Genomic DNA, 26753 nt, shown 5'->3' with positions numbered 1-26753 from the left:
CCCAGAAACACCACGCATTGGAATGACTCCTTGAGGAGGAAGCAGACAGTGAAGAGCAAGGGGATATTTACATAAATAACGAGAGGGCTTTGTGCAGACCAATGATTACAATGCGCGATGACCGAGAAGCACAATTAGCTCAACTCTTTGCATCAGGTCCCAGAACTAACAATAATGATTAATTTTTAGAAAAATGAGAGAGAACACTGCAAGACGGCAGGTCATGACGGCTCCGTGAGTGGTGGAGGCTCCAGTGAAGGTTGGCTTGAGGGAGGCTGACCAATCTGGAAAAGCCCCATGAAGGAAAGAGTTAAGCAAGCCTTGAAGCCAGGGATGGGGGCTGGGAGGGAGGAGGTTTTGGTGTTTATACAATAGGGACAACAATCCAGGACACTCTCCATGTCCCCATCTAACACTGATCAGCCCCAAGAGCTATCTCTGGGTCTTCCTCATTCCCAACCAAAGCCAGGAAAATCCAAAAGCAATCAAAATAAAACATGTTGGAGAGCAGCAAAGATGGGCAGGGATACCAGTAGTACCAGTAAGAGTTTCCAGGACAGTGACATTTGAATTTTAAATCAGCAACAAATAGTTTTTTTAGTATAAGTATGTCCCCAATATTGCATGGGGCACTTGTGCCAAAAAAATTATTTGTTGTTGATCTGAAATTCAAATTTAACTAGGCATCTTGAATTTACTAAATCTGGCAACTCTAAATAATAATAATAGCAGTGACATTTACTCATTGTTACTGTTCTAAGTACTTTGTTTAGTTGTCTTGCTTCTTCTTCATAACAACTGAATGAAGAATGTTTTGTTAATCCCTTTTTAGAGACATGGAAATTTCTATGAAAAAGAAGTCACAGAGCTGCACCCAACAGCAGGGATAGGCACCAAGCTCATCTATCCTTACACCACAGTCATGACCCCACCACAACAAGAGGATGCACACAGTCCACACAGGGGACACCCCTTGAGCACCAGGCTCTGGTGGCCAGAGGGGATTGTGCCTCTGGGCCCCACAAGACATCTCCTACCTAAGGCCACTCATTCAAGACTGAGAGAGGTAGCTGATTTACCTAATATGTAGAAACAAACACAGAGAGTTAGGCAAAATGAGGAGATAAAGAAATATATTTCAAACAAAAGAACAAGACAAATACTCATAAAAAGAACTAAGTGAAATGGAGAGAAGCAATCTACCTGATAAGGAGTTTAAAGTAATGGTCATAAAGATGCTCACTGAACTCAGGAGGAGAATGGATGAACACAGTGAGAACTCCAACAAAGAGACATAAAATACAATAAAGTACCAAACAGAATCATAACTGAACTGAAAAATACCTTAAGGGGTTTAACTGAAGACTGGATGAAGTAGAAGAACGAATCAGCGAGCAGGAAGACCACCATGGGTTTCACTCAGACAGAGCAGCAAAATGAAAAAAGAATTTAAAAAAGCAAAAACACTTTGAGGATCTCTGGGACAACATCAAGCAGAATAACATTCACATTATAGAGAGGGTCTCAAAAGGAGAAGAGAGAGAGAAAGAGCCAGAAAATTTATTTGAAGAAATAATGGCTGAAAACTTCCCTAATCTGGGGAAGGAAAAAGACATCCAGGTCCAGGAAGCAAAGAGAATTCCAAACAAGATGAACCCAAGGAAACCCACACCAAGACACATAATAATTAAAACAGCAAAAGTTAAGGACAAAGAGAGAATCCTGAAAGCAGTAAGAGAAAAACAACCAGTTACATACAAGGTAAATCCCCTAAGGCTATCGGTCAATTTCTCAGCAGAAACCTTACAGGCCAGAAGAGGGTGGCATGACATACTCAAAGCCCTGAAAGGGAAAAACTTCCAACCAAGAATTCTCTAGCCAGCAAGGGTTTCATTCAAAATTGAAGGAGAGAGAAAGAGTTTTCCTGACAAGCAAAAGCTAAAGGAGTTCATCACCAAAAGCAGCCTTACAGGAAATGTTGAAGGGACTCATTTAGGCTGAAAAGCAATGGCGCTAATCAATCAGAAGAAAAAACACGAAAGTAAAAATCTCACTGGAAAAGATAAATATATACTAAACGTAGTGGACCAATCTCATATAAAGCAAGCACCAAGGTTAAAAGACAAAAGCAGTAAAAATTAACTAAAATTACAACAAATAGTTAATGCTGCATAAAAGAAAAAGAGGTAAAATGTGATGCCAAAAATGTAAATAGTGGGCTGGGGAGCGTAAAAAGGTAAAGCTTTGGGATGAGTTCAAATTTAAGTTTCTACCAACTTAAAACAGACTGTTATTTACGTAGGAAGTTATATGTGAACCACACGGTAATCACAAGGGAAGATCTTATAGTAAACATACAAAAGAAAATGAGAAAGAAATCTAAACATAACACTAAAGAAAGCCATCAGATCACAAGGAAAGAGAGAAAGTGGCAGTTCCACCCACAGTGGTAGTGCCGAGAGCTCCTTGTACAGCCCCCAAAACGTGCCACTACCTTGAGAAACCTTCCCACCAGACCCCAGTGAGAGGCCCCAAGTGAGCTTTGGGTTTCAAAAAGTTAAAAGCAGCACTCCCACAGCAAGGGAGCCCCAACTAGCCCTAAAAGAACATGCTGTCCTTACACTGGTGGAGAGAATAATGAGAGGAGTGACCTGACTAAGGGTCTAGACAGGCAGCATAGGTCAGCACAACAAGGGTCTGAGCCAGGCCACGGGCCATCCTGCCTGGGGACAGAGATATGGATGAATAACCTCTGGAGGTCCCTCCCAGTTTGGGGACAGTATTACAAAACAGGTTTCTGATGAGAATGGAGCCCCATCCGTCAGCATTAAAATAATCATAGTGAGCACTTATAGGGCACCTACTGTGTACCAGACATTGTGCTGGATGTTTTCCTTGCCCCGTCTGATGATGGCGCATATAAAAGTACAATCTAACAGGGCATTTATTATTTTGCAGATGAGAAACCTGAGACTCAGGGATGTCATGAGTTTATTCAACTAACACTTGTTAAGGTACCTACTACTTTATTGTTTAAACTCTGTCCTAGGTGCTGGGAACACAGTGGTGAACCAAACAAGACCCCTGCCTTCATGGAACTGGTGAGGGCACAGATCAAATCAAATCAATCAATCATGCTATTTCAGGCAGCAGTGCTAAGAGTGATGAAGAAAAGCAAAGTGGGGTCAAGGAATAGAGTGATAGAGGAGGGGATATTTTAGCTAGGATGGTTGGGAAGATGTCCGGAAGAGGGTAACACTTGAGCAGAGGTCTGAAGTGAGAGACTGAGCATGCACAAGAAGGGTGCCTGAGGCAGAGGGACAACCAGTGCAAAGGCCCTGAAGTGAAGGTGACCAACCACAACCAAGATAAGGCCAGTGGGCTGGAGCAGATGCAGGAGGGTAGAGGGGTAGAAGATGAGTTTGGAGGGGACGGTGAGGGTGGGTCATTTTTAAAGGATCACTGTGGTATGGAGATATGGGTGCATAGCTGAATGAATAAATGGATGGATGGATGGATGGATGGATATACAGATAAATGGATTTCCTTAGGCTGGCTACTGACTAGAGGTGAGACTATATATAGCTCACAAGTTGATAAAATATGTCCGGTGTTCAGTTCCGAAACAATCATCTGCCTCAGGGAGCCCCAGGCAAGCACATTCCTTAGTGAAGTAGATCCCCTACAGAGGAATTTTGATCCCAAGTTCAACGGGCAAACCAGGTCTTCATCCCAAGGAAACCATCAAGGAGAAGGCCACAGGATGGGGAGCCAGGAAGAAACGTCTTGCCTTCAGGTTCTAACTAGGCCAACTCCCCTAGAACAGATTGGGGCACCCATCCCCCACTACCTGAGATCACCTAGACGGAGACTCTAGCTATACCAAGACTCTGCCTCAATTCCTCAGGCAAGAAAATCTGGTTTGCCCCCCAGAAAAAAACATGCCACCTGCCAGAACAAAGCCGAGGCTCCCTGCTGGTGATGCCGATCACCAGGAGCCCAGCCTTCAGGGCCATCCCAACCTGCAGCCCTTGGCGCCTGCCCAACCTCACCTCCAAGTCCTTCTCCAGCTCCAGCCCGGCCTCCATCAGATTGTGCTCAAACTCCTCCCGCTGCTCCTTCCTCTCCTCCTCCAGGGCATCGAGCGGGCCCAGCTCAATGTCGCCAGGGCCCCCAGCATGGGGCTCCTTGCCTGTCTCCCCATTGGAGACGATAGCCAGTGAGTGGCCGGGGGAGCCGTGGCTGGGGTGCGCACCACGTTTCCGGTAATGGTAGGCGAGCACGTAGTCGACCTTCCTCTGGTTGTCATGGAAGTGCATGCGGCTCAGGCGGGCCTCCGAGGACACTGGCTCATTGGCATCCAGGTAGTTGTTGATGACCTGGCCAGAAAGAAGAGGTCAGGGATGGTGAGGTCTGGGAGGAATGGGTGAGAGACAGAGGGGGCTGACCTTGTGCTCTGAGCCCAAGTAGATGGACTAGGAAGCAAGCCCCTCAGGGCCAGAGGTCCCAGCCCAAGGCCATCTGCCGCCCCCCACCCACACAGCCCTCCACCCACCCACCCATGGACTGGGCATCCCACTCCAGCATCCATGTACACACGTATGCTGATACACACAGACTGCACACACAGCAGCAAACCCCTGCACATCCACACTGCCTGGCTCCACACACAGAGCCCCATGCCCACTCCTACACAGGCACACACAGTCACCTACCAAGACTCTGTACCAGCACTCCTGCACACACACCCATCTGTGCACACATACACCAAGTGCACTCAGACACACACACGCAGCCCTCCGCATGCACTGTGGCACACCCACACACATCCACCTCCTTGCAGATCTGCAGGCCTGCCTGAAAACACATGCATATTTACACACACAGAATACTCACTGGCAGGTGCTCTGGATCCATTGGAACAAAGGCCAATTCTTGTCACCTGGCTCACCCCCACCTCCCACCCCACCAGGATTCACTACACACTACACCCCTCAGAGCCCCACATCCTCCTCCTCCACCTCCTCTCCAGTCACTGGTGAGGAAACTGCCAGAGCCTCCTGCTCTCATCCACTCCCAGAGACGGAAGGGTGAGAGAAGAGGAGGAGACAGAATGAGGCTGAGCAGGGGAGGGACCTGCCTCCCCCTTTGGGTGTTTCCCTGTTTATTACTGGTTTGATACCCAGCTGCCTCTGCAGCCACCTGAGAGGTCACCTGGGCAACCAGCTGACACACCAGGCACAGGGGAGAGCCTCAGAGCCACCACAGCAGAGGTTTGGTTCCTCAGACCTGTGGGAGGGGAGCCAGGCGGTCTGCAGACCAACAGGTGGGATCACCTGGCCTGGCGCACCTCCTCCTTCCCTGAGCTTCCTCTGCCCAGAAGGCTCCAGTGATGCAGAGACACTGTGCTGTCACAACTTGGAGAGAAAGGAGAGGAAAAGGCCCTAACAAAAACCCTGGGCCTCTCTCTCTCTCTCTCTCTCTCTCTCTCTCTCTTCCTCTCTCTCTCTCTCTTACACACACACACACACACACACACACACACACACACACCTGCTCCCCAAGTGAAGGGTCCCCATTGGAGAGGCTCCCTTGGGGGGCCCCCAACAGGGTGGGCCAACCCCCACCCTAGTACTCACAGAGCAGCTGTGGGAGCTCCCTCCACCGAAGAGCTGCTCAGAATCTTGGTTGGAACTGCCCGGCAGCCCCGGGGCTCGGGGACCCGGCACCTTGAGGTTTTGCTGTCCATGTTTGGGGCCCTGGCCCCCTCTGGCCACTGCCCGAGGGCTCAGCCGGCGTGGGGAGCCGGGCAGCAGGGGGATATCTGCAAGAGGGAAAGACAAAAGACAACGGAGGCAAAGCAGCTTCAGGTGATGGGAAACCGAGACGGGGAGACTGAGGCACTGAGGGACTGACACAGGGTGGCCCAGGAAAACGGCCACGTCTCCTCACAGCTGCCTCCTCTCAGTCGTCACAGCTGTAGTTAGCCAGGGTCACACTGGCCACAGGAGAGGGGAAAGTGTAGAAGGAAGTGGGAGACGGTGGGGGGCGGGAGGCCCTGCCCAGCTAAACACGTGTGCACTCGCTTGCGCATGCGCACACACACGGAGTCTGGAGCCACCAGCGGAGCTCCTTCGGACAATGGCTGTCATAATCTCTTATAATCTCCAGACAAGAGGAGGGGGTGGTGTCAGACGAGCCAGGATGGGTGGGGCAGTGCCTGAAGAGACACCTTGAATTAATGCCAAAGGCTTAGGCTTTGGGGCCTCTCCTGGGGCAGCCAGACCAGCTGGCCCCCACGCCGGCCCCCACGCCCCTCGAGGAGAAACCAAGGACAGACAGACGGTGGGAACGCTGACGGCAGGGGCATCCTCTGACAAAAGGGCTGCCTCCAGGGCCCTTGAGGGTCCCCGTGCACCTGCCACCTCCGCAACAACCCACAGCAGGAGCACAGTGCGATTTCGGAAAACTTCCAGCATCACCCCTGGAGGGAAAGGAACCCCGTGGGTGATGGAACTGCAGAACGTTCAACTGAAGGAGCCTGAGAGGTTGAACACTCCAACTCTGCTTTACACCAAAGCCCCAGACGGGTCTCAAGGCTGGTCAGACTCAATGTATTCCCACCTTGGAGAAACACTCTTTCAAGGAGAGCAGCCCAGCCCAGGGCACCTGGACTCAGACCTCAGCCCTGCCACTCGCCCGTCCTGAGACCTCCCTGAGCCTGTTTCTCCAACCACAAGTGAGGAGAATCCCAACCTTGCAAGATTGTAGTGGGAATGAGAACAAGAGATGTGCGTGCAAAGCACCCAGAACAGTCATTAGCCTATGGCCATGCAATAACAGGTGGTTATTATAATTATTCTTAGTATTTTCATTTTAAGCTCCCTGTGAGCAGAAATCACACCTTGTACATCCAGCTCAGCCCTTAGCCCCTGCTGAATGAAGGAATGAAGGAATGAACAAAAGGCAGCTCTTCTTGGTCTCTTGAAAAGCTTCTGGTCAGTTGCCAGGTCGTGGAGCCCCTTCTGCACCCAGCTCTCTGCTGAACAGTTTCAGTAAGCCGAGAACGTCTGATCCCTGCCTTGAGAGACTTAGCATCTCTTTACGAAGACAGAGCTGACATGCAAGAAACACGATTATGACCACCAGAGTAAAGCTTTCACAATTTATTTCTATATTGTGGTGGGTGGCTTCTGGAAGGCACTCCCTGGGGACAGAATGTAGAAGGCCAGGAGTGGGCATGCATGCTGGTGGTGCAACAGGGGGGCCTCCAGCTGGGGATATCAAGGAAGGGGCTTCCTTCCTTCATCCCTAGTCTTTCCTCATCCCTCTCCCCTTGTGCCTCATGCCTGAAAACAGGAAGGCCTGAAACTTCCAGATGCATGTCTAAAAAGGCCAAGACCATCCTGATACGTAAGTGGGCAGATGATAAAGTGATGCCCGCTCAAGGTCGGCCCTTCCTTGACAGCTATATTTGCTTTCACAATTGTGACTTGGGGTAGCCCCAATTCAGAGTTAGCCCAAAGCTTTAGTCAAACCACTATCCAGGAGCCACCAGCCCCCAAAGGTGCCACCTAGGGTTTGAGGCTGGCCTCCAGGGCCCCACTAGCCATCCTGGCTGCTCCCTCTGCTTGCCCTCTGACACATAGATCATGGCTGCCTGGGGCCCTGCTTTCATGCCCACTCTCTCCCCCAACCAATGATTAGAGCACAGCATATGGTTCATCCTTCGGCTGCAGAAAGACATACTAGGTACTAATGACACAGATGTGGAGCGACCCGAAAAATCTGGGTTAAGCCATGAGATGAAAGCTAAGGGGCAATATGGTAAAGCCTGGCCATCAAGAAGGATAGGGCAGGTGAACACGCTACAAGGGAATCCCCTAAGAAGCTGAGAAGAGGTGACTTGAGGTTGATCAGAAGTAAAGGCCTTCAGACACAGCCTACAGAATGTGTTATTTGGAAATCATGTTTCCTTCATTGACCATTCACTTGCCTCTTGGCACATGCTGCCTTGAACAACAGATGCCTAGTGTTCGTGAAATGGCTACCCTCGTGGGTTATGGCTGCCATGAGACAGTGGCATGGCTTACCTATCTCTGGATCCATTAGATGGATTTTCAGAAGCCTTGGAGCTGGAGCCTCTTCTCTACACTCTAACTCTTTCCCTGGGCACTCTCATCCACTCCCATGGCTTTAATTATCACCTACATGCTCATGGCTCTCAAAATCTTACCTTTAACCATGACTTTCCTCTAGCCACCAGGTCATACATTCGCCTGCCCACCTGGCATCCCCACCTGGATGCTTCAGAGCCCCTCAAAACCAGCATGTCCAAAACCAAACTTACAATCTTCTCCACAACATGATTCTTTTTCAGTGTTCCCCAGTGCTATGGACACTGCCACAGTACGCTCAGTCCACAAACCAGAAATCTACAGACAGCCTTCTTCCCTCAGACCGCATGTCCAATTTGTCACCAATCCCAAGAATTTTACCCCTGAATTATCTCCCAAATCCATCTCCCAAATTCACCACCTTCATGACTACCGCGCTAGTCCAAGCTGCCTCCTCACTCACCCGGATCACTCCAGTAGCCTCCCAAAGCCCCCTGTTCCCATCCCTGCTCCCCTTCACTGTTCTCCACAGTCAGGTGGTCCTTTCAAAATGTCAATCTGGCCATGACACCCTCATGTGCTTCCCACCGCCCTCGGGCTGTGAGACCCTGCATAATCTGGTCTGCCTACATCTCCGCCTCTTCTCTCTCATGTCCTGCTGGATCCCTGAGTTCCAGTCATACTGTTCTGCTTTCAGGGTCTTCAATGCCCCATACTCCCTCCCAGCCCAGGATCTTGTGTATGTTCTTCTTTCTGGCTAGAACACACTTCTTCATCTGGCTGTGGGCTCCTCCTATTTGGGTCATTAGACCCAGAAAATCAAATGTAGTTCATTCTTGTTTCAAAAACCTGCCAATCAAGGTGTGACAGGAACATTCAGATACTACTAGCAAAGCTAATTTCCTTCTATCCCAGATACGACTGAAGTTCCACAAGCTGAGGCGGTACATGGAGGGCTAGGTGGAGGTGTGGGGCCACAGGGACATATGTAAGGAGGTCATAGGAATGCCTTTGAGCTTCATCTAGTGTACTTCACTGGTCAGCCAGTAGCCAGAGAGAGTGGGGCTCAAGGAGCAGCATTTACTGTCTAGTGTCACTGAGTAAAGATAACCCATTGATGGCAGCCCATTGATTGTCTAGTCAAAGTGACTCCTTCTATGCCCCAAGCCTTTGTCTGGACTCCCAAATGACAACCCCACCTGACCATCCCATATATGACTAGACTATCTTCCAACTGTCCAGACCCTCATAGCCTTCTAGAGCAATAGGGTGGGGGGAAAGGCGAACCCTGCTCACCTAATCAAAGTGACCAGATGAGACAACCAGAGGCCTCCCACTGAGCATGGACAGAGGGCAGCCCCACCTTGGCGGCAGCACCTGTCCACATCCTCGTCTGCCCCCTAATCCATTCTCCTCCTCCACCCTCAGAGTGATTATTAGTATTCCACACATTATTCCATCCTCCCAATCAAAGCCCTTCAATGGCTCCCCACTGCTAGAATTTAAAATCTTTACCGCAAACTGATTGGTGGTCCATATAAGGTCCTCCAACCTTATTCTTGCCCTCGTCCCCATTGTGCATCTCTTTGAATCTAGAGACTTTCTGAATGTTCTTATTTGCTCCATTTGTGGGGACCTTGAGGCATAGTGGAGCCTTAGGGGCACTTGATGGGGAGGGAGGCTGCACTTTTTGAGGATGGGGAGCACATGAAGGGAGGAAGGGCATTCTGGTCTTGCTCAGCTGTTTGGAGGCACCTGCAGCCTGTCTGAGTGGTCCAAGGCCACAGTTGACAGTCTTTGTCAGGCTGCTAACAAGAGAATCAATAAAAGCCACGGGGTCATTTGGGACTACATGGGTGTGGCACAGGGTGGGGTCTACCCCCACCTGAGAAGCACTGGGGTCCACTGACTGATGTCTCCTCCCCACTCTGCACCCCCCAGGACTGGCCATAGGTACTCTGGGCCACAAGGCAAGCCCCAAACTGAGCCAGGAGTGAGCTCAGCCACACTGAGCCTTGGCGTCTAGTTTTAACATTGCCACGATTTGGGTAAAATAATATATTTTCTCTGAGCTTTGTTATGATTTCCATGATTCTGGGAAGGGTGTCATTATGGTAGTTTTTCCTCATAGGGTGAGAGTAATGATACGGTAAGGAAAAAGATTAAAAACCCGTGGAAGTACAAGAGCTATGGAAAATGCAAGAGATAATTATCAAATCCTGCCTCGGGGCCTCCTCGAAGTTTCCCTCATGGTTTTACTACCGTCTCATAAGTAACCACAGGCAGGTGAAGTGTGAAGTGCCCTGAATAATATGCTAGCCTCTGTCACCAGCTTTTCAAGGCCACCGCTTCTGGCAAAACCAAACAAGCCAGGACTGTCCTGCCAGAAGACAGAGCGCCCACACTCTCTGAAGCCAAGAACAGGACCCCAGGCATGGATGGGCCTACTGCCAGGCAGGCCCTCTTGGAAGCCTCAGAGAGACCTGGGCACTTAAGATTTTGAAGGTGCTCACTCTGGACCCTCCCCAAGCATCCTAGGATGGATGGATTACATTTCAGTTAGGGTCAACATTTATGCTGAGGTCTCATCTTACTTTCCTGCATGAATCTGACCCAGGACAACAGTCAAAATTTGAGGCACAAAACTTGAAATTTAGACCCAGTGGCCCTGCTCATCACCCCACCCCTTACCTACAGTCCTGCTGAACAGCACCTTTCTCAGCCTCTGCATGTGGCCAGAGTAACAGAAGGATGACCCTCCAGTTCCATCCACACAAAAAGGACTATTTGCAAACCTGCGTCCTCAGCTCTGCTCTTCTTGTAGCCTTGGCTCAAAAACAGCCTTCTCTCCCCTTAGGCTCAAACGTCCCCTTCCTGATGACGACACTGCCACAATTTGCACCCTCACCTTGTACCCGGATAAGAGCTAGCTGGCCTCCCTGCTGCCAGTCTTGCTCCCCTCCGATCCTGAGTTCACACTGCAGCCAGCGTTACCATTTTCAAACAATCTGACCAAGTTACTCCCACCCAGTGGCTTCCCACTCTTCTTAGGACGAAGACCAAATTGTCTAGTATAGCTTACAGGGCCTTTCACTATCTGGCCTCTGCCCACCTTTCTGAACTGCTTCATCTCCCAATACCCACATGGCCAGCCCTACCCCTCCTGGCCCCTCCCTCATTGCACACACCATCGTGCCGTGCTCCAAGCACAACTGGACATTCTTCGTGGGGAAGAGGGGAGTGTGTGTGTGTCTATATACATATATATAGATATAGATATAGATATATTCTTTCACATCTCCACTCATTCATGCCAGAGCCATTTACCTTCCCAGGCATTGTATAATACATTGGAAATATAAAGTTAAACAGAACTTGGTCCTTTCCACCAACCCCTGGGAGCTCGCAAGGAAGGTAGACTAATAAAGAAGGAAGAGGGACTAATAAGGAGATAATCTTAGGAATGAGAGGAGATAAAGTTGGAGTGTGAACAAAGACCTACAGAAGCAGAAGGCCTCATATCTGCTTAAAGATATCAGGAAAGGCCTCCCAGAGCACTTGAGTTTTGAGGTGCATCTAGAAAAGATAAGCATGCATCTTTCAATGGTCAAGAGAGGATAGGAGATTCCAGGAAGAAAGACAATCGTTTGCATTGTCCTTTGCAATCAGCTGCCAAGCTTGGCTGTTTCAGATTGTCAGCCTCCTGAGAGCAGGAACTGCCTCACTCCTTCTCCTCCTTTTCCATCCACATAGTCCCAATAAGTGAGGACTGTGTGGTGAGATTTGAGAGGTATAGAAAGGACTCTTCTGATTTACACCACTCACTTTTTAACATGACTTACAAGGCCCTTTACCATCTTTCCTATCCATCTTCCCAGTATCAATCATCTCCTGCTAGTCACTCTCCACTCACAGTCACACACAGACCCCCTCTAGAAAGACTCACCCACCTGCAGCTTCCAGAAGGAGACCTGATTTTTCTTGTCTTTTGTCTTTGGAATTGTTCTCCCTTTCGACCCTAAACATCTCTCCTCAATCCTATATCCACCCCCAATCCCACTCTGTTAACATGCAGGGTTCACAAGTTATAATAACAAAAAATTTTAAGTGGGAGAGCAACATGACTAGAATTACATTAGGAAGATCACCCCGGCTATAGTGAGGACAAATGGGGTGTCAGGGGAAGGAAGGATGGGTGGATGGATGGATGGATGGATGGGTGAATAGATGGATGGATGATTGGATGGATGGATGGATGGATGGATGGATCCCTAACTTCTTTGCTGCTACAGGTGACCTTTAATAAAACTTTTATTTCACTGGTCACCCTGCTACTCAAAAACCTCCACTGTCTTGAGGCTTACAAAAAACTTGGCATTCCAAGACTCCCATATCTGGCTGTTATATGTCTCGGCTGCCTAATCCCTCCATCAGATAAGAACATTTCTCTTTAACCAAACACGTCTCCAAATTTATTCTCACACCGTGCCTTTGTTCATGCAGTCACCCTGCTTGGAATGTTCTCTCCACTTGTCTAAGTTCCATCAGCTAAAGTCCTACCCCTACACCAGCCTTCCCTAACCACTTAGGGAAGTCCAGAAGATTTGCCTTTTATCTTTGTATTCCTAGCATAGGACTCTGGATGCAATAGAGGCTTAATAAACATTTTGAGGTAATGATGTAGAGAATTAGAAAACCCATTCTTATAAGGGAATTTTGAAACAGAAGAGATTCCCCTCTGAACTGAACACAGACTTGCCCTAATCATAACAACAACTACAACACTAATCGCTGACACCTTATATGTGCTAGGCATTGTTCTAAGCACTTTACCTGTATCAACCCACTTAATTTTCATGATAACCCTACGAGGTAGGTACTATTGTCTCCATTTTACTGACTGGAAGAAACTAAGGCATAGAGAGGTCAAGTAAGTTGCCCACGGTCACCAGCTAGTAAGTGGTGTACTCACAGTCCACACTTTTAACCACTAAGCTATCCTATGCAGAGGGAAGAGGGACAACCAAGACAGCTTGATAAGTCCCTTCCTGACTGGACATTCTTGACATCCTTCACCCCTTTAAAAAGGCCTTTTTACAAATAGTATTTATAGTCAATGCTCAGACCCAAGATCCTCAAAGTGAAGACCAAGGAAAAGAAAAGAATAAGAAATTCATTTCAGGAAGTGCCTCTCTCAAAGACAAAGTCCACGGATTGGGCCTTGAATGAGTGGCCCAAGTGAAACCTTCTCATCGGCAGCCCATTCCACACTGTGGTTTGGAGTACAGCTGGTGAGATTAAGGTACTATTGTCCCTGCCTCATATAAATACCACGAGAAAGTAGCCAGTCCACAATATAATTGGTCAAAACTGTTCCATTAGCTAGTTAATTATAACCTGTTTTGCAAGTACTTTGACACGAAAGAGAGTGATGATGCAATGGTGAGCAAAATGCAATCCTTCCCCCAGCCCTTCTATACAAAACACAACACAACACACACACACACACACTCACACACTTTAATGAGGTCGATTGACTCTTCTGTGAATTCTTAGTGGGTTCCCTCAATGTCCCTCATCCTCCTCCACCGCCCATAAACATCTTCCATCTCTGACCCTTCTCTTCCTCCCGGGTGTAAACAAGATTGATGATCTCTTTCTTATTCCCATCTCTCCAAAGAAGGTGAAAAAGATTTCTGTTGCCCAAAATGGACTGGGTCTGAGGTTAAAGCCTAAAACAGCTCTTCCACTCATAGCTCTCCATCTTAGGCTGTTGAGGTCTTCAGATCTGGATGAGATGCTGAGGATTATAGGATTCAGCCGATGTGATGGATATGGATGAACCTGAGAATTTTATGAAATATCTCAAACACATTTATAGTCTACAGGAAATTGCTCAGAAATCTTCTCCCTTACAGTGTTGTTAACTGATATGAGTAAATTCATATCATACAGACAGCAAGCTTCATCTGCTGGGCTGTGGTCTCCTCAAAGAACAGAATAGTGCCTATCTTGTTCACCACTATATCCTTAGCCCTGAGCATGGGGACTGGCACATACTCAGCCTTGGGAGTGGGGCAAGTGCCTTCCCACAGCTTGGAAAAAGGGAAGTCTCAACAGCAAGCATCAGCTGAGATGGTAACACCATGTAGAATCTTGGAGAACTGTTCATGAGCACACTTGAGACACCCCAAGGGACTCTGATAATTACTGAGTGGGACTCTAAGGGAGACTGGAGATCCCATAATAACTAGTTAGGGAAAAGCTTGACAGACACATGTTTTAATTTCTCATAACTTCACCTCTACCAGGCTGCTGTGGCCTAGCCAAACCCAGATTACTCTTACTTAAAACCAGATGTGTCCTCATTTGACTACCAGTGAAGTTTTGATCACCACTTTCCAAAGGACAGAACTAGAAGTAGTTCTGGAGAAGGAGAAACAGAAGCACACAAGAGCAACTCTGTGGGGAGGAGGAGATGAGAAGCCAGACTTAAAATATTAGGATTCAGCAATTGGGAAAGTGACCACAAATGGGGACACAGGGTGATTCTCAACCCCAGATGCACCCTGGAATCACCTAAGAAGCTTAAAATAGTGACATCTGGGCTCCACCTCGAGATTTGGACTTCGTTAGTCTGGGGTGCTCTACTGTGCCACCAGGGTTAAGATCACTGGTCTACAGCACCACTAACAGAATCAAAAACGTGATCTCAGACCTAGCACAAAGTCTTGAAATATTAGAAAGAAGAAGCACGACCTGAAAGTTGAACAAGGGAAGCTTAGGACAAACAAAACAAAGGGCTGCTTAGCACAGTGAAGGTAAATATTTAGAACTAGAGACCTGCCTTGCCCTGGATGTCAAAACCTTGGGTGCTGCATGACCCCAGAAGCCAGGGAAGTCTGTCACTGGAGAAGAAAGAACAGCTACCATGCTTGGCAATCCATGAGCACACTTTGGCCCACTGGCTACAGAAGTTGTGTGTGCCTCAACCCGGGGTAGGACCCTCCCCTTTCACAGCTTCAGTTTGGCTCCCTGACTTCTAAAGCATACTTTAGAGCCTTGATCATGGTACCAGCTTGAGAGTCAGATGGGATAGGAATGGGTTCTACACAATCCAAATAAATTCAAATGCCAAGTGTCATTAAATGGAGTTAACTTGTGCCTAAATGATGTGATACAGTTCACAGATGAGCTGGAGGCACGTCTACCTGCCACAGCAAAGAGGAAGGCAAACATCTTCCTCTAAATCGACAGCATAGACATGTGACACTCCAGGAGGAGCCTCAAGTTAAGTTTATAAGACCATCATAACACAGCACGCATTTAAAAAGCAGCTTTTTAAAAAGATGACCCTCAGGTAGGATTTCATCATTTCACCTAAATTCAGAGGATCATAGCCAACTCTCATAACTAAATACCTTGTTTAAATCTTTCATAATGAAATTTTTATTATAAGAAAGATTTTTTCAATGTGCAACTGTATCTTTAGTTCGTATATTATTTTTAAAATTTCTCTTTTTGTCTTTCCCTTAACCTAATATATTCATTTCATAAGGATATGTACTTAAATTCTGAAAAAGATTGAGTTCCCCTGAGGAGAAATCAAATTCATACCTAGTGTCCCAAAGAGACAAATTCCTTGGGTTTCAAGGACAGGTGAGGTATGACGTTCACAGTAAAAGGAAAACTCACAATGTCTTCACCTGCTTTCTCTAACTCATACTAGGCAGAAAATTTTAATAAAAATTTAAAGGAACAGTTTTTTAAAATATTTTCTTAAAAAGAAGCAACTGAATCTGTTAGCCAACTACTGTCACACCAGCTCACTATTAATTAATTCATTCATTCAAAACCATCTAATAAGTATTTACCACATACCCTGTCTTGTCCTGGGTGGTGAAACTTGAAGATCTCAGAACCTACTTGGGGAGACAAATGCATAAATCTGTAACTTTAATACTGTAAAATAAACATGAATATGCCACACCAAACTTACCATTTTTGATAGGCCCCTATGACAGAGACTACTAGCTGCTTACCAAAATCCATGTTCTCTTCTTCTTCCTGAACACACGCTAGATCAAATTTCCCAGCCTCCCTGCAGTTAGATACGGCCATGAGACGGAGTTCCAGCCAGAGGAATGTGAACAGAGTGATATGTGCTATTTCTAGGACTGACCCACAGAAACCTTTCACGCATGCTCCTGCGTGCTCCCCCATGCTCTTTTCTCCTTTCAGATAATTGGAATGGAAACTCTCAGGGCCACCTTGGAAGTCATAACTGAAATTGGCTGAACCTCCATCATCCTAGGTCCGGAAAAGCCACATGGAAAAGAGCCACCCCGCCAACTTGTTCACCCACCCAGGACTATTATTTTAGGAGGAAGTGAACTGTTGTTGTGTTTTGCTCATTATTTATTCTTTAGTCTATTCATTAGAGCAGCTAGCTGAGCATTACCCTAACCAATATAGTACCCTTCACTATCGATGTGGATGATAATAAATAATTCCGTTTACAAGTGGAGTAAGTCAGTCCACTGAGATACCATCCATGTCAAATACCCATACTTCAGAGCCTTGCTCAACACAGTCTTTCCCAAACTTTTCCCAACCTGAGATTTTAACAACCCCCTCACACTTCTGCACACCACGAGTGAGGAGAGACACTCAAAGGTAGAGACTGGACGCCACCTTTGACCCTTACTGCAGCCGGACACAAAGCAGGTGCTCAGTGAAAGAGGGGATGGGACATCGAGATGCTGAAAAGATAAGCAGAAAGGGCTTTCTGGGCAAAGTCTCCTCTTCTACGCTTTGTAGAATTCTGGAGCTTTGATTACATGGAGTCCAAGTATTTTTGAACAATAAGTAAGTTGTCTTTAAAGAAAAGTTTGGGGCTTGTCTGCAGGTAGTCCCGTAGTCTAACTCTCCATCAAGGCAAGATTAAGGTTTCTTAGCTTCCCATTAAAAGTAAATAAATAAAACAATTTCACTCTCTTCTAAATCGTGAGGATCACTTTTGAATTAACGTTAGAGGGTCCTGTCATTTCTGGCCCTTGCCAACGGCTCACATCTGGAACTGTTTGCTAACAAAATACTTTGTGATTAAAAGCCTGTGGACAAGGACTTCTGCTTCCAGTAATGTTAAAGTAACTGGTACTGGGGTAGATATTCTTCCACCAACAAATAAAAACAGGACAAAATATATGGATCAACCATTTTCAGGCACTGAACAACCATCAGCACGGATCTGCATCACCCTAGAGAACAGGAACTCACCAGCGTAGCCCCATCGGGACAAGTTATGGACTGGGGTTCAGGGAGCTGGGATCCAACTAAAGCAAGGAGATCCCACTGGATCGAGGAGGCAGAGATCAAGATCTGGAGTGGCTAAAACAGCTGGAAGTTATGGGGTGGAGCACAAGAGAGGAGAAATCTGCCCAAAGGAAGGGCCCCAGAGCTCTCTGGGGATTCTTCTTGAGTCCTTGGCTGAGAGCAAGTCTTCACGGGCATAGACTAAGATATACGAGGCCCACCAGAGAGAGGCTGCCACAACACTGAGATCTGAACAGAGATGCTGGGGTCGAACAGGACGGGGAAGTGTTGAATCTTCATCCCATCTGAGTGGCAAGACCTCGTGAACATGTCCTAACGCTGCAGACATCCAGCTGAGACACCGGGGGCCTCATTTCAGGAGTAAGAACCACACACTGGAGAAAAGTTTACTCCAGACTGTCCCTAAAAGTTCCGAAGGCCAACCCCTGAAAAGATCAATAGGGAAGACAGAGTTGAGAGGTTGAAGCTTGCCAAGTTAGAGAATCTTGGGAAATACCTTGGATTTTCCACAAATATACTCTAACAAAGGAGAAAATCAAACCTAGATAAGCCCAAAGTGATCAGCCAGTAATTGAACTGCCTGCTGGAATTTTTAAAAAATTTTTCTTAACCTTCTTGAGAGGAAGATAATGTTGCATCATGTACAACATCCATTTTGCCATCAAAACTTACTAGACATGCAAAGAAACAGGAACAAGTGACCCATAAAAGACAGAACAGAAGCAGTAAAAACTGACCTCAGCCCTCTGGCCTTTTGCACCTGGTCCAGAGGGATCGGAAGCCAATTCACCCCAGCCCCACCCTCATGGAAGATTCACACCCAGGCTGTCCTCACAGCAAGAGGCTGGTGAGGCTGCTGAGCTGGCCTTGATCACACACACAGACAGAGCCTGTGCTGGATCTGGCCCTGTCAACAGACTGGTATCTTGTTCTCATCACTCCTTCCTAGTTCTGTAGTCTATGCTCCTAAAATAAACAGGGCTTGATCACACACACACACAAACTTGATCTCAAGAGAGCCCAGATGTAGGGTTTAGCAAACAAAGACTTTAAAGAAGCTAACATAAATATGTTCTAATAAGCAAAGATAAGCACGATCTAATGTGTAAAAGATAGGGAAGCTGTGCAGAGAAATAGAAACTACAAATGTTACTATCCTCATCCTTCCTGATTCAAAACCTACTACAAAGCTCTTGTGGTACCGGCTTGTCTTGTGGACAGACATATAGACATATAGATCAATCGGTAGAATTGGGATTCCAGAAAGAAGCCCTTGAATTTCAACAAAGGTACCAAGAAATGGGGAAGGAAACGGGGAAGTGGTGCTGGGACAAATGGATATCCCATGCAGAATAATGCAGCTGGGCCCTTTCCTCATACCACACAAAATTAACTATTTCAAAACGGGTCATAGACCTAAATGCGACAGCTAAAACTGTGAAACTATTAGAAGACAACATAGGAGCAAATCTTTAGAGCCTTGGGTTAAGTGATGGTTTCTAAGCTTTTATACCAAAAACACAAGCAATCAAGGAAAAAATAGACAAATGGGCTTCCTCAAAATTGAAAAGTGATTCAAAAGACACCATTAATAAAATGAACATACAGAATGGGGGAAAATACTTGTAAGTCATATGCCAGATAAACAGAGTATATAAAGAACTTTTACAACTCAACAATAAAAAGACAAATAACCTAATTTAAAAATGAGCAAAGGATCTGAATAGACATTTCTCCAAAGAAGTTAGATAGATGGCCAACAAGCACGTGAAAAGATGTTCAAAATCATTAGTTGTGAGGAAAATGCAAATCAAAACCACAATGAGATCCATTTTACACCCACTAGGATGGTGAGGATGTAGAGAAATTAAAACCCTCATACACTGCTGGCAGAAATGTAAAATGGCACAGTCACTTTGGAAAATAGTCTGGCAGTTCCTGAAAAAGTTAAACACAGAGTTTCCGTATGACCCAACAATTCCACTCCTAGGTATATAACCAAGAGAAATGAAAACATATCTACTGTCATCATTGCTTAATGACAGGGATACATTCTGAGATACACACCATTAGGCAACGTCATCATTATGTGAATCTCATAGAGTGTACTTACACAAACCTGGAAGATATTAGCCTACTACACACCTAGGCTCCATTATAATCTTATGGGACCACCATCATATATGTGGTCCGTCATTGACCAAAACATTGTTATGCAGTGCGTGACCGTACACACAAAGACTTCTACTTGAAAGTTCATAGCAGCATTATTCAGAGTAGCCAACAAGTGGAAATCCAAATGTCCATCAACTTATAAATAGATAAGCCAAATGTGGTATATCCGTACAAGGGAATATTATTCAGCCATAAAAAGAAATGAAGTACCGACACATGTTACAATAGGGCCAAATGTTGAAAATATTATGCTAACTGAAAGAATTCAGACACAAATGCCACATAGTGTATGGTTCCACTTATATAAAGTATTCAGAATAGGCAAATCCATGGAGACAGAAAGTAGATTAGTAGTTGCCAGGAGTTAGAGAGAGGGAGGAAAGGTGAATGACAGCCAATGAGTATGAGATTTCTTTTTAGGATGATGAAAATATTCTAAAATTAGATAGTGGTGATGGTTTGCACAACTCTGAATACATTAAAAACCACTGAATTGTACACTTTTAAAGGGTGAATTTTATGGTACGTGATTGTATCTCCATAAAGCTGTTATTTTTTTAAAACAACAAAATTCCTTGAACTGAAAATTACAATAACTAACAAGAAAATTCACTGGATGAGCTTTACAGCAAACTGGAGAAGACAGAGAAAGGATCAGTGGAGTTAAAGACAGATGAATAGAAATTATCCAACCTAGAGATCAGAGGACCACAGATCGGAAAAAAGTGTTAACAGAGGCACAGGAGCCAGTGGGACAGCATCAAACAGCATGACATACACATGGTTGGAGTTCCAGAAAAAGAAGTGAATGAAAATACAGCAGAAAAATAATTGAAGAAATAGTGGCCATTTTCCTCCTTACATTTGATAAAATACAATAACTTCCAGGTTCAAGAAGGTCAGCAAACTTGAGTAAGAAAAATACAAAGAAAATCGCACCTAGACATATCATAGTCAAACTGCTGAAAGCCAAAATTAAAAATGAAATCTTGAAAGCTACCGGATTAAAAAGATATTATACACAAATAAAGTAATGAATAAAATACAAATATGAATTAAGGCTGACTTCTCATCAAAACAGTGGAGACCAACATAGTGACAGCTAGAGTGATGAAAGGAAACAAAACTCTCAACCCATTATTCTATATCCAGTGAAAGCATCCTTCAAAAATAAGGGTGAAATAAAGACATTTTCTGTAAAAACACAAGCTGAGAGAATCTGTCACCAGCAGAACTGCATTTCAAGAAATGCAAAAGGATGCTCTTCAGACTGGCGGGAAATGATAACAGATGGACACTCGGATAAGAACTGCTCCCGATGGAGGGTCTCATATCCATTTCTTACATAGTTGAGGTTGAGAGCCACTGGTCTAAATGGATGACTAACCATTGAGTTTTCTGCATGCTATATGCCACTACTTTCCCACTTAGAAGTTTAACCCAATAGTTAGTTACCTAACGGTTTGCAAATAGCATTTTTTTAATACAATAGGGTGGAATGGACTAGAAAAAAATAAAGCGGAAATATCTCTTTTTTAAAAAAAATCAGAAACAGTCTAATAAATGCCCATGTGATAAACAGTACTCTTTCTAAAAACCTACTAATGAAACTATAGCTCATTATGCTGGGCAATGTCTTATAAATATCACCAACATCACTGTGACTTTCTTCTTAAAGTTCAGTGTTGATAAATTAGTCCCCTTTTATTAGACAATGAGACAAGGTAACTTATTGTCTCTTCTCTGGACTGCCTGTCAAGATGCTCATAGGTAGGTTTTGCTCAATTACAGTAGCTATTCTTAGCCTAGGTTTTGCAATATGACAATATGCCCCAATCCTTCATTATTCGACATTTGTTAATTTATCCTTGCATTAAGTTTTATTTTATCTAGGTTTTCTTTTTTGTAAATTGTTTGATGATTAATAAATAATAAATAGAAATAGAAATATTTATCGGATACAGGCAAAAAGCAAAATGAGTTAAAAAGGAATTATGGCAAAGAATAATTACCAAAGTACTAAAAACAGGTAGCTTTTACTTTTATTATTTATTTATCATTAAATTTTTTTCACAATGGATGTGTATTATTACTTTTTTATTTTTTTTAAAAAAGCTATTTTTAATTAGCTTATGATGCATAACAACCATCAGTGACTGCCAGAAAGTAGGAATTACCCGTTTGTCAGTGAACAGTCAGAAGATGCGAGGGTAGTATGCTTTATACTTGTGTTTGCTAAACAAAGGGAGGATCTGACACCAGCTAATTGTGAGCATTGCAATTCTTTAGTAGTTTCAGCAGAAGTTAACCTAGAAGGAGAGTGGTCAGTCAGACAGACTTAAAAGTTATTTCCTTGAAGTTTTTGGAGAAAGAGCAGGATTGTCAAGAGAAACCAAAGACCTCTAGTACATCTTGAAATACCTGCAGTATGAATGGAGCTAATTTTATTGGTGTGGTCTGAACAAGACCATGCTTGACCCCGCCTCCTCTTTCCCACGTCCCACAACAGTGGCTGCGGCTGCTAAAGTATGAAGATCATCCTAGGCTACCAAGCGTCTAGAATGTAAGGTCTTGACAGGGAGGTGTGTGCCGTTGTACAGGGAGCTGGGGCTCTGTAACTCCAGCACAGTTACATGGCATACAGTCAGGCTCAATAGATGTCCTCTCAACCGACTGGAGCCGCGCTTAACAGGTGCGTAGTATCCAGATCAACAGAAATGATGATGAGCAAGGTTTGCTAGAGCCCATAAAGACACTGGGCAAGTCGTCTGCCCACTGTGGTCACTAAGTCAGTTTCCCAAGTGTCCCAATCCTAGATGTGGAACTGAGGTAATCTATGCACATTAGGGCATGTCCCCAGTGCAGATCACAGTGGCACATTTCCTTGGGAGCTTGGTGATGACAACCAGCCTTCTTGCACTTGATCCCACTAAATAAACTAACCATGATGACTCCAGATTGGGAATATTGTCAAGGCACAGCCTTGCCTGGACTCTGACCTCAGCATTTACCTAAGAGCCTTGCAAAATTAAGATCCCCCTTAAGGCCCCCATTGTCCCCACATTTCCCACCCCAATGTGCTGGCATCTACACTTCCTTCTAACGGCTTCTTGTGAACAGAGCAAAAGCAACAAGGTGAGGTGGTGGGTAAAACAAGTTTGAATTCTGACTTACTGCTTCTGTGACTATTCGGTGGTTAACACAACGTCACAGGCATATTTCTTAACCTCTCTGAACCTCAGGTTCCTCTCCAATGAAGTGGACTTAATACTGACCTCCAAAGTTGTTGTGAGCCAAAGCGCCCAGCACAGTGTCTGGTACACAGTAGATGCTTGATAAACACTAGTCTCCCCTTCCCCTTTGAATGCCAACGACACGTGCCGTGGCCTGAGATGCAAGACTCTGCGCCATCACCGCTCTCCTTGCTCACTCTACTCCAGGCCTTTGGCTTCCCCACTGTTTTTGGACAGCCCAAGCACATTCCTACCAGGGGTCTTTCACCTCTATTGGCTTTGCTAGATCATTCTGCAGATAGCGGCACGGTTTGTTCCTTCATTTAGTACAATCTCTGCCCCAACTCATCTCCTCAGAGAGGCCTTCCCTAATCACCTAATTACAAATAGAGACTGATTCTATTTTGTAACTAGAGGCAAGATGCTCATCTCTAGCAGTCAAATTTCTGTTCTACATGTGATCTAGGAACGCCATGCATAGGGTGGGACAAGCTTCTCTCAGCCAACAGAAGGGTCCACAGGATGGGTGGATTTCCAGAAAATCAGGTCCTCACTACAGAAAATGAAAGACAAGCTCCACTTTAGGCCCCAACGCCTCTGGCTGTCTAGCCTTGCCCCACAATGGAAAATGGCAGAGAAGGTACACATAGAAACTGGACCAGAACCTGAGGCTGGTGTTAGGAACTCACCCCACCCCTCACTCAGCCTCTTCAATCAGCCAGCACACTGGCCCAGGTTCCTACATAGAGGCAACTCAGAGAGCAGAAGAGGCTCCTGGGAAGGACCACATGGGGTCCTTCGCTCCCAGAATGATGGGTGCCTGGCAAGACACAGAGAGAGAAGCAAATGGGTCCTGGATGCCCGGCAGCTGGGGCAGGGTGACAGCAGACAGCTGGGCGAGGGTTCTTATGTCAAGTCTCAAGAATAAAGTCCAGGCAATTGGAGGGGCCAAGAGTCTCATAGTCCTCTGGGAGAGCCCCCACCATGTCTATGATTCTCCCTCCACTTGCCACTTGCCATTGGGCTTAGAGCCAACCTTGCTCAATGAAAGCTTCTGTCCTGGACCAGGGTCCACATGGTCCCTGGGCATATCTCTCCACACCTGCTCACAAGGTCTCAGGACTGTGACTGACACCTACCTTCCAGTCCCTTCAGCTCATTGCTCATGCCAATGGAGGGGGCACCTTCCCATTTCATGCCTCTCTCAAGAACCACCAGAAACAAAACACCCAACAAAATCCCTGTTCTGGGCAAGGTCTCTCCCTCCCAAACACACCTGTGTGCTCAGTATAATTTGGGAGGTGCAGCAGAATAACGTCCTCCTCCCCAAACTCCGCCACAATTGCTTTTCCTCAAGGAAGAGCCCCTGGGAAAGACGTGTCTGTGTTTCCCTGCGCCTGAGGTGCAACTGCTGCCATCCGCCCTTCTGGAGGGCAGGTGTGGGCAGGAGCCAGAGGTGACTTCCTAAAACTGAGCACAGCGCAGGGATGCCAAAGTCAAAGTTGCTGGGGGTGAATCTGAACCTCTGTCCTCAGCAGACTGTTTCTGAACTAAACTCCAGTTTGCTTGCCCTCAGACATGCTAAGCCAAACATCCAAGGACTTGTAACAAGGAGAGGCAAAATCGCAGAGGTAGGAAGCGGTAAGCCATCACCAACAAGCCGCCGCCCCAATGCTCTGCCTCCTGTCCTACCTTCTCTCCCCTTGATAAAAAACAAATGTGCCCGCAATTGCTCACGTGTCCTTCAGCTTCCCTGCTCTGGGGGAAAAGGGATCAGCTCTCAGCATCATCCCATCCAGGTTCACTGGGGGTCACCAATCCAAAGCACAGGAGTGAGGATGCCATCTCCTTCATCCCCAGGCCTTCTCCCTCCCACAACTTGCCAGATGCCTAGGACCTGGGACCCCAGCAGAGGAGACTCACCGCGCGGCCCCGGGGTGGCCATGGTGCGAGCACATAGGACACGAAACACGACTGCCCCGCGGCTGCGCTCGCCGGACAGGCTTATTCCGCTTATTCCATCGCGGCTCAGCTCCGTCCGGACGCGCCCGCCCCTTGCCTGCTGCCGCCTCCTCTTCTCCTGTCCCTCCCCAGGCCACCTGGCCCCACGCCAACAGAAGCCGAGTCGGGGCTCCCCGGCTGCACCCTGGGCGCACAGGCGCTGGCAGTGCACAGGGAGTAAGGAGCGCCTTCCCACGGTCGGGGTGAGTCCAGGACACGCTCGAGTTAACGAAGCTGAGGGGCGAGTGAGTAGGTGCTGCCCGCTCTCCTCGACCCGGGGAGGTGCCACATAACCTGGTTCCCTGGTTCGGGTGTGAACATTCAGCCGGATTATCTCGTGAACAGTCTGGCTGATTAGTTTCCAATGCCGCGCGCAAAGCCTGTCCAGGGATTAACCGGGCGGGGGAGGCTCCCTCCCACGGCTGCCTTCGCTCGACCTCGAGCCAGCTGTCCCACCCTTCTCTAGACTAAAAGGAGCAGGAGCGGAGGAATCCTACACAGGGACGGCTAGGGCAGGAGGAGGGGCAGCAAGGGGCAGGAGGAGGGGCAGGTTTTTCAGGAGCTTCCCGGGGAGACCCCAGGACTGGGTCGGGGAGCAAGACTGTGGAGGCTCCATCCCAGAGAACAGAGGCGAGCCTTGGATGGAAGAGAAGACCTCCGAAGGGCCGTCCTGGGGGACAGAATCTACAATTCTAAGACGCCCTGAAGCTAAACAAGTTCATTAATACCAAGGACCGAAAAAATGAAAGGTATTCTGTGCAGGTTAAGCAGGCTATCTATTCTTCAGTGTGAAGAATATCTCCAGCACCCATAAGGTAGGCTGGCCGTGACTGCTCCCCACTTTATAGATGAGGAGCCTGAGGCAGGAAAAGGGAGTAGACAACAGAATGAGTCAGGAGAAGGGCAGAAGGAAACCCGAAAGCAGTCTGTCCCAACCCAGGGCTTTATTCTGGCCACGAGGAGTAATCATGGCTTAGGTCTACACAGCACTCCCCCTCCCTCAGGCACCCTTCTCAGAGCGGGGCCCTGAGTGATTATTTATCTAACAACAATTCCACGAGGTAATTACTGCTAGTACGCCCATTTTACAGATGAGGAGACTGCAGCGTGAAAGGTCAAGCAACTTCCTCTAAGAGGAATGCCAGGATCTCAAAGCAGCGCCTGCTCTGAGTCTGTGCAGGAACAATCTTCCTTTGGACTCCTTTTTCTCCCAAACAGTGCTCCTCTCGCCACTCACTCCCAGGGACCCTCCTCCAAGTCTTTTCAGTGACAAGAGGGGCGGAAAACTTTCCACCATGGTGCCTTTATCCATTCCTTTTCTTCTCTCCCTCCAGCACTTTCTTAGTCCCTCAGTCCCTGTTGACTCCCTCCTTGAGACTCCCCCTAAAGCTCTCTCTTTGGGGGACCCTATCTCCACTGCTCTCAGGGTAGGCACGAAAGGGTCCTCAAGACCAGAGGCAGACCCTACCCTTGGAACACCTGCAGAGGAGGGAAAGCGGCTGAGACAAGCCCACCGTCCGTTTCTCCTTCTGCACCCTTTTTACCCTGCTCCCTGCCATTTTTTAAGTCAAAACAGGCAGTTTTTCTGATTCAAGTTTTTCTTGATAGTGAATTGTCATGTGAGTAAAGATGAGCAGAAATGCAGGCTGTGGAGGCCCAGGCAGTTGGAAATCGACACCTCATGCTGAAGAGGTCGGCTCCCTGCCTGCATCTCTCCGTGGCCGATGGCTCCCATAACACCTCGTCCCCAGACCCAGGGTTAGGCAATCTGTCAGGAGAGAGACAGGCAGTTCCCTGCCCCTGGATCTGCTTTCCCATAGGGACCTTAGAGGCCACTGAAAGTCGGACGCCGGGTGACGGATGGAGAGTTGACAGCCTTTGAATTATTGGG

The 26753-nt window shown here is 46.8% G+C and overlaps 1 protein-coding gene across 1 annotated transcript in view; it reads right to left on the bottom strand.

The window, feature by feature from the left end:
• Positions 1–16245, bottom strand: part of ANO2 (anoctamin 2) — a 325024-nt gene extending 308779 nt beyond the window's left edge. The window contains exons 1-3 of the mRNA XM_046676889.1: positions 16160–16245; positions 5640–5824; positions 4053–4379 (exon numbers count right to left, since the gene is read on the bottom strand). Of these exons, the coding sequence (XP_046532845.1) occupies positions 4053–4379; positions 5640–5824; positions 16160–16238 (591 nt within the window). The 5' untranslated portion in view covers positions 16239–16245. The remainder of the gene's footprint in view (positions 1–4052; positions 4380–5639; positions 5825–16159) is intronic.
• Positions 16246–26753: the final 10508 nt, after the last annotated feature.

The sequence above is a fragment of the Equus quagga genome, chromosome 1, assembly GCF_021613505.1.
Source record: "Equus quagga isolate Etosha38 chromosome 1, UCLA_HA_Equagga_1.0, whole genome shotgun sequence".
NCBI classification, from domain to species: domain Eukaryota; kingdom Metazoa; phylum Chordata; class Mammalia; order Perissodactyla; family Equidae; genus Equus; species Equus quagga.
The sequence above is the reverse complement of the archived record's forward strand: the minus strand, read 5'-3'. Positions and strand labels throughout refer to the sequence as shown.